The following is an 8,219-nucleotide window of genomic DNA, read 5'->3' as shown; positions in this document are numbered from 1 at the left end:
TTTGTGTTTCTTTGTGTTTTGTTTCTATCTGTGGTAGAACCTGAGGCAGCAGAATTAAAGCAAAGAAAGTAAATATTAGACACACCCCATGTGTGGTAGTATTAGCAAGTTAACCAAGCTGATTAGCTAAGTGCTAGACAACTGGTTTACATGTGGAACCAAACCTGTTGGAATATAATCCTACACTGGAACCAAAGCAGCGTATAATAAAGAACTGCCACATTAATCCGTATAAATGGAGTTGAGTTTATTGTGTCGTGTTAAACCTCACAATCTGATGAGGAAATTCCCAGAGCTGTTGTTCTTCCTCAAACTGCTGCTGACTCGACACAAGCTTCTGCACTCGCTCACGCAACACAGACAATCGTGTTTTTAATAAAAGCTTCGTGTCAGGCCGCCCCAGTAAACTTGGCTTGGAGAGAGGGTTCTTCCCAGAATTCACTCACGGGAGATTTTACCACTAGTCCATTCAGAAGATATTAGAGCATAAAAATATATCACAGCACAAACTACAGAATTTTACAGAGGTTACTGAAGATGGTCACATGTCCTAATCGTCTAAAGTCTAAATCGTCTTTTTATGGTTAATCAATTTTAGTGTCTCATACAATAATAAACTGCCGAGGAACATTTCTCCTCCAGGGCAGCATTCCAAAAACAAAGTGAAGAATTCTAGAACACAGATGAGATGAAAGTGTGTGCACCCGTGCTACATGTTCACCTTCATCATCACTGCTGCTCTATCATCACCTTCCTGCTGCTTCCTGACCTTTCAGACACTCTGTAGATGAAAGAGTGGACAGCAGCTCATCAGGGTTTATTTACTGTTTCCACGAGGACACTTTTCTTTATAGGAATACTTATGTGTCTTAATAAATCAAATTAGATGATATTAGATGAGCTGAGATTAGATAAAATAAGATGAGATGAAATTAGATGAGATGATGAGATGAGATTAGATTAAATTATATAAAATGAGATGAGATGTGATGAGATAATGAGATTAGATGAGATGATAAGATGAAATAATATATAAATATATGAGATGAGATAAGATATGATGAGATGAAATCATGATATGAGATGAGATGATGAGATGAGATTAGATGAAATTAGATTAGATTTAAACAAGATGAGGTGATATGAGATGAGATAAGATGATGAGATGAGATAAGATGAGATAATGAGATGAGATGATGAAATGATGAGATGAGATTCAAGATTCAAGAAACTTTTATTGTCATTTCCCCCACATATATCTGTACAGAGTGAAATGAAACACCGTTTCCAGGACCTGGTGCTACAGAAACATACAACATAAAGATCAAACACACAACACAGAGCTAGGACCGAAGTTCGTCCAAGACACATAAAGTGCAAGGTGTGCAGCTAGGTGCAAACAGAGCAACGACAAGACAGTGCAGAGACAGTGCAAAGACAGGAAGTACAAAAAACAACACGTATTGAAAAAAACTGTAGTAGCAGCAGTTGAGGTAGTGCAAAGAGAAATAAACATAAATATAGCAGTAATGAACAAAATACGGTAAGTTTGTTCACACAGGTGAGAGAGAGTGTGTGAGTGAGAGAGAGAGAGTTTTCTACAGTTCCGTCCTGGGTGTTGAGGAGCCTGATGGCTTGAGGGAAGAAACTATTACAGATGAGATTAGTCTCAGATGAGATGAGATGAGATAAGATAAGATGAGATTAGATGAAATTAGACGAGATGAAATGATATTAGATGAGATGAGATGATGAGAGGAGAGGAGATGAGATGAAATGATATGAGATAAGATGAGATAATGGGATGAGATGATGAGATGATAAAATGAGATGAGATGATGAGATGAGATTAGATGAGATAAGATGATAATATGAGATAAGATTAGATGAAATTAGATGAGATGAGATAAGATGAGATGAGAGGAGATGATGAAATTAAATGAAATTAGATGATATGAGATGATATAAGATGATAAGATGAGATGAATTGATGATATGAGAAGTTGAGATGATGAAATGAGATGAGCTGACAAGATGAGATGAGATTAGATGAGATGATTGGATGAGATGAAATGAGATGAGATGAGATGGACCTGTATTCATGCCCATTAGGAGAAGTTCACATTAAGAAATTACAGAAGTTTATAGAAGTTAGGAAGCTGTGTGTGGGATGTTTACTACATGTGCAGCTTGAAAAATATTTCCTTTTTGGCAGCTGAGGTGAAGGTTTGGGGTGATATGGCTGCAGTGACACAAAGGGGTGTGTGTGTGTCAGTAGGATATATAAGCAGTGGAAGTGTCAGTGTCAGCAGGTTGGAGCGATGGTGTGGATTCAGCTTCTGCTCTTCTCTCATCTTCTTTCCTTCACTCCTCTCACTACACTGTCTCGCAGCGGTAAGATCTCCTCTTGCACCTTCTCCTTACTTACATTATTTCTATTTTAGTTCAGAGTTTTTTTAAAGTGTAAATGCAGACGCTGGTATTTCAGTCTGTGGTTTGTATTAAACTGCAGTTATTAATCAGTAGAATGGAGGAACTGCAGCAGTTTGGTGTAAAGACAAATACACTGAAAACTTTGATGTTTTTCTGTATAAACTTATTAACTGTTTGCACAAGTGCACTTTTCTTTATAGGAATTCTTATGTGTCTTTATTAATAAAATTAGATGAGATGAGATGAGATGAGATGAGATGAGATGAGATGAGATGAGATGAGATGAGATAAGATGACATGATGAGATGAGATAATGGGATGAGATGATGAGATGATATAAGGAGGTGATGAGATGAAATGAGGTGATGTGATGAGATGAGATGAGCTGATAAAATGGAATGATATGAGATGATGAGATGTGATGAGATGATGAAGTGAGATGATGCAATGAGATTAGATGAGATGATGAGATGAGCTGATAAGATGAAATGTGATGAGATGAGATGAGATGATGAGGTGAGATGATGTGAGTAGATGATGAGATGAGATTAGATAAGATGAAATGGTGAGACGAGATGAGATAGTTGAAAAACTCTCTGTTACTGTTAACTAGTAAAGTTTTAAAGTTTTTAAAGTCACCAATGCTCTCAGTGGTTCCATAGAGGAAAAACAAAAGTCTGGAGTCTGGAGTTTGGAGTCAAAGCATATACAACATGTTTGTTTGTTTGTTTGTTTGTCAGTTCCTGGATATTTATCTGATGACAATTCTGAGGTAAAATGACACTAATCAGCAAAACACACTTCATTCTACAGGTAAAATAAATCTAAACCAGAGAAAACACAGTTCATTCAGTTTTTATCTCTGATTTTTCTTCTCTCCATCATCAGAGTACATTTAAAAGTATTTATGAGGGTGAGTACATCACTGTTCCACTCAGTACCATCAGCTGATACTGTCACACTAGGAATAGAGTAAAGAAACGTTTTTATAGTAACGGATATTAAGCAGATTAACACTGTAGGTTTTTATTTCTCACTGATGTGTGGTTAGGTCGGGGTGGGTAGGTCATCTTAGGGGAGGTAAGGTCAGGGTGGTTAGATGATGTCAAGGGTGTTTAGGTCAGCTCAGGCGTGTAGGTCATATAGAGGGATGTTATATCAGGTAGGGGCTGGTTAGGTCAGGTTAGGGGCACTTAGTTCAGGTAGGGGGAGGTTAGATCAGGTAGAGGCTAGTTAGGTCAGGTTAGGAGCATTTAGCTCAGGTAGGTGGAGGTTAGTTCAGGTAGATGCTGGTTAGGTCAGGTTAGGAGCACTTAGTTCAGGTAGAGGGAGGTTTGATCAGGTCATCAATGTGGCAGTAAGGTCTTGGGACATTTGGTCTGAGCTGGAATGGTTAGGTCAGGTTTTTTGGCACCTAGATCATGTTGGTTGTGGTTATGTCAGGTCAGGGGAGGTTATTTCAGGTCGGGGGGGTGTATTTCAGGTTGGGGGAGGGGTGATTTGGTCAGGTTGGTGGCAGTTATGTGTGAGTACTTGTACTGTTCTCTTGGAGCCACACAAATGGAACTGAGCAGCTGCCATCAGAGACTGTTGGAGAAAATGGAGTATAGCTTTAACATCGTGAGTTCTCATCTAAATTCATCATATTTGTTGTCCTGCTTTTTTACATTTCAAAGCTGACCTGAACATCTTTCCAGTTTTGTTAACATTTTTACTGAAGTGTGTGTTTGATGTAATCTGATGTGATGTTCTGTCTGTTCTGAAGGATCTGTCTGTTCTGAAGGAGCAGATGATGTTGAACAGAACCTTGTATTTAAACAGCTCAGTCAAGTCATCTTTTGCTCTTTTTATTAATGTGATCTTAACCCACAGTTGTAATTTTCTCAGCATACATGTGCAGCTCTGTAGAACCAGCTGGAGCATTTGCTAAAGCAGCTCAGTGATAAAACATACAGACCTGCTGAAAATGAAATTGGGTTCTTGGGTCTCCTAGTGTGTTCTCAAAAAACCAAACCCCAAGAATTAGAACATGCTTAGAACATGATCAGGGTTAGAACAGTCTTGGGGTTAGAACAGTCTTGGGGTTAGAACAGGCTCTGGGTTAGAACAGGCTCTGGGTTAGAACAGGCTTGGGGTTAGAACAGGCTCTGGGTTAGAACAGGCTTGGGGTTAGAACAGGCTTGGGGTTAGAACAGGCTTGGGGTTAGAACAGGCTCTGGGTTAGAACAGGATTGAGGTTAGAACAGGCTCTGGGTTAGAACAGGATTGGGGTTAGAACAGGATTGGGGTTAGAACAGGATTGGGGTTAGAACAGGCTCCGGGTTAGAACAGGCTTGGGGTTAGAACACACTCAGAGGCAGAACACAAATGTTAAAGGAACAAACTGTTATCAGAAATAAAAGGGCCACAATACCATCTTCAGCAGATCCCTTGGTGTCTCTGTTCTATAATATCAGTAAATGCTTCCGGTTCCTAGGAGAACAGTAGCAGGTGATGCAGGTATCTACAGTTCTGTGTGCAGCAGGTAAACAAATCCAAAGCTTGACTTGAACAAATGGACAGTAGGTAAAGGTCAGCACACAGAAAAGGACAGAGGGAAGTTTAAAATGAACTAACTGAAGCAATAAACCAGACGTGGCTCTGGTGTAGTGAGCATGTGTGTCATGAGATAACACCAGAGTGATGAGTCGCTATGGTGACATGATAGCATGGCCAGGAAACCCCTGGTGGAGAGCTGAGGAACTACAATGAGCTTTGGAGACATTCTGATAGTTTGATTTACAGAAGGAACAGTCCACAAAAGATTGAAGAGGGTGAATGAGATGCTGGAGGTGCTGAAGGGCTCAGAAAGGTGTTTAAAATGGTTTTGGAGGTTATGAGGATCAGATGCAGATATGAGCAGGATTCCTGTAGAAGCAGCTACACAGAGACATGCATCTGATTTTGACAGAGGTTTCTCACAAACAGAACTTGAAGATCAGCTGAAGAAGAAGAAGAAGAATATTTCAGACCTGGAGAAGGATAACAAAGGTAAGAGATCTGTTTCTCCATCCAGATTCTTTCAGACAGCCAACAAATCTGATTAAAAATAAATTGTTTACTTGCATATAGTTTATATATCTTGGCTTTCCCTTATAGGAGGGAAAATTTGACAGCAAGCAGGAAGTGTCTGATGACAAGTGGTCAGGTTAGACCATGCTCAGGGTTAGAACACACGTTGAGCAGTTAGATGAGGTTGAGGATGGTAAGGACAGGTGGTTAGGCATACTTAGATCAGGTTGAGGGTGGTTAGTTCAGGTGGTTAGGGGTAGTTAGGTAGGGTTGAGGGTGGTTTGGTCAGGTTGAAGGTAATTAGGTCAAGTTTAGTGTAGTTAGGTCAGGTTAGGAGCACTTGGTTCAGGAAGGGGAGGTTAGATCAGGTCAGTGGGTGTGGCAGTTAGGTCAAGTCTGGAAGGGCTGGAAAGGTCAGGTCATGGGAGGTTATTTTAGGTCAGGGGAGGTTATTCCAAGCCAGGGAAGGTTATTTCAGTTTCAGGTCAGGGGTATTATTTTAGGTTGGGGACGGTATTTCAGGTTGGGGGGGGGTATTTCAGGTCAGGGGAGGTTATTTCAGGTCAGGGGGTTATGTCACAGTTGTAATGTTCTCAGCATTCATGTGCAGCTCTGTAGAACCACCTGGAGCAAGCTAAAGATTGTCTTTGCTTTTCTTCCGATCAGAGATAGAAGATCAGCTGAAGCAAAAGGAGAAGGAACTTTCAGACCTGAGGGAGAAGAATGCTGGTGAGAGCTTGAGGTTTCTTTGGTTATTTCCACATCATTTGTTGTCTCCAGTCCATTAACACTTTCTTTTCCATGTTCTTTGGAGACGTGATGAGTGAGAACGAGCGTCTACGTGGAGATGTGAAGAAACTGAACAACCGAGTAAAAGCCCTGGAGAGTGAGACACTTTACACTCCCTCACTTTCATCTCACTTCATTACCTTCGTTCGGTTCCATCTGATTATTAACGTGAAGAATGATTTGTTTGTAAACAAAGTCCATTGTAAATAACTGGCTGGAAATTAATTGTAAGTCTAGTTGATTTTATTTACTGGTATCAGATAATAAAGTTTGGATTCAGAGAGCATTTAGTTGTAGAGAAGAATTTCTCCTCCACTTCCACACTCTGAAACTCTGGAGTCTTCAGAAGTGAGGATCAGGATGTGATTAGAATCCATCTTGAGGTATCATTAATCCACAGTCTGGGATTCAGGTAGCTCTGATTTCCAGATGTTGTACAAGTTCATAGCCAAGCTCCTGACTCTAGATTTCCTGTCACACTGAGTACTTCTTCTCACAGAAAGACTGTGTTTGATTGTCTTCCAAACAGAAAGTGAAGATCAGCTGAGGCAAACGGAGAAGGAGATCTCAGAGCTGAAGAGAAAAAACAACAGTGAGAATTCTATTTCTGGCTTCTGAAGAACTTTTTTCTCTATTAAAAGCAGTTTCTGGTTTATGACACTCATCACATTAAGCCTTTATTTTCCTTCTTCTCTATAGAGCTACTTGATGAGAAGGAGAATCTGCAAGATGTGACCAAACTAAAAAAACAGTTAAAGGATCTGGAGAGTGAGACACTTTACCTCAAATTCATCACATTTCCTTAATCTGAAGAACTGTATTCTATTTGTTTACTTGTCGGACAATAAGCAGCATATATCAGTGCTCCAATGTGCTGGTATCATTTCACTGGTTTAACTGGTTGAACTTGAGGCAGTTGAGGATCGGAAGGCTGTTGAGCAGGAGATCAGCGTTAATTGCTTGTCTCATTTTTCTTTTGTTTCCCTCTGAACAGAAGCAGTCACAACCTCATTCCCAGTCACCATCAGTAAGTCAAGATTCAACATTACAGTGCTGCAGTCACTTCACGTTCATCTTTTGGCTGTTTTATCATTGTTAATACTACTACTACTACTAATAATAATCTAAACACGTGTCTATGCACTGACACAAATGTGTTGAATAATGCACAAGTTCATACAATCAGCTTACATTAACATTCTCCACCTGTTTCTAAACTGAATGGCTTTATGTAAGTCTAGTTTGGGCCACGCCCACTTTACCTGGACTGTCAGTCACTGAGACCACAAGTCTAACCTAGTGAACTAAACATGACCCAGCAACCAAACTCTGACTTAGCAAATTGACTGTAAGCTTTAACCCTTGTGCCCTCAGATTCTCTGCGGTTTGACCCCAACACAGCTCACAGTAGACTCCAGATCTCTGATGACTGGCAGTCAGCGTCAGTGTTCGGTACTCTATCGAGCGACCCGACAACCCAAGATGCTACGACATCATGATCGCTGCCCTCACAGAAACGGGCTTCACCAGCGGCAGGCCGTACTGGGAGGTATCTGCACCCAGGAAAGGAGAGATCGACTTCAGGCCCAGTAACAGATACTGGGTCATCCAGAAGAGGAACAGGCAGCTCTACATGCTAACGGAACAAGATTTCCTGCGTCAGCTCCCCAACCAACTCAACATCATCGGGGTCCTGATCGACTTCTCCCTAGGAGAGGTGACCTTTTACAACTCTGAAACTAGAACATTCCTCTGCGTCTTCAGAGGGAACCGCTTCACAGAGAAGCTCTACCGCTTTGTGGCTACATGCGGTCAAGAGGGTCCAGAGGACTGGCCCATAGAGCTGCTGGATACTGGCATCCCAAAGTGCGCACACACAATATATATATGCAGCTTTTAAAAAGATTATATCCTTGTAACTTTTGCATTATTTCCTTAAATAAAAA

The 8,219-nt window shown here is 40.7% G+C and overlaps 1 protein-coding gene across 1 annotated transcript; it reads left to right on the top strand.

Moving 5' to 3' along the window:
- The first annotated feature begins 2,318 nt into the window (after positions 1-2,318).
- On the top strand, positions 2,319-8,181 carry LOC131347175 (calcium-binding and coiled-coil domain-containing protein 2-like). The gene is made up of 8 exons (XM_058381108.1): positions 2,319-2,394; positions 5,401-5,463; positions 6,151-6,213; positions 6,299-6,370; positions 6,803-6,865; positions 6,973-7,041; positions 7,268-7,300; positions 7,648-8,181. Exons 1-8 carry the CDS (start codon positions 2,322-2,324, stop codon positions 7,770-7,772), a joined length of 561 nt encoding a protein of 186 aa, XP_058237091.1. The 5' UTR covers positions 2,319-2,321; the 3' UTR covers positions 7,773-8,181.
- Positions 8,182-8,219: the final 38 nt, after the last annotated feature.

Source organism: Hemibagrus wyckioides, linkage group LG26 (genome assembly GCF_019097595.1).
Source record: "Hemibagrus wyckioides isolate EC202008001 linkage group LG26, SWU_Hwy_1.0, whole genome shotgun sequence".
NCBI classification, from domain to species: domain Eukaryota; kingdom Metazoa; phylum Chordata; class Actinopteri; order Siluriformes; family Bagridae; genus Hemibagrus; species Hemibagrus wyckioides.
This window is presented reverse-complemented; position numbering and strand designations above follow the sequence as displayed.

Bases quoted from the DNA above. Each gene is read 5' to 3' on its own strand.
- LOC131347175 (XM_058381108.1), top strand. From the start codon at position 2,322: ATGGTGTGGATTCAGCTTCTGCTCTTCTCTCATCTTCTTTCCTTCACT. The intron at 2,395-5,400 runs GTAAGATCTCCT...TCTCACAAACAG, and splicing joins CACTACACTGTCTCGCAGCG to AACTTGAAGATCAGCTGAAG. The intron at 6,371-6,802 runs GTGAGACACTTT...TCTTCCAAACAG, and splicing joins CCGAGTAAAAGCCCTGGAGA to AAAGTGAAGATCAGCTGAGG.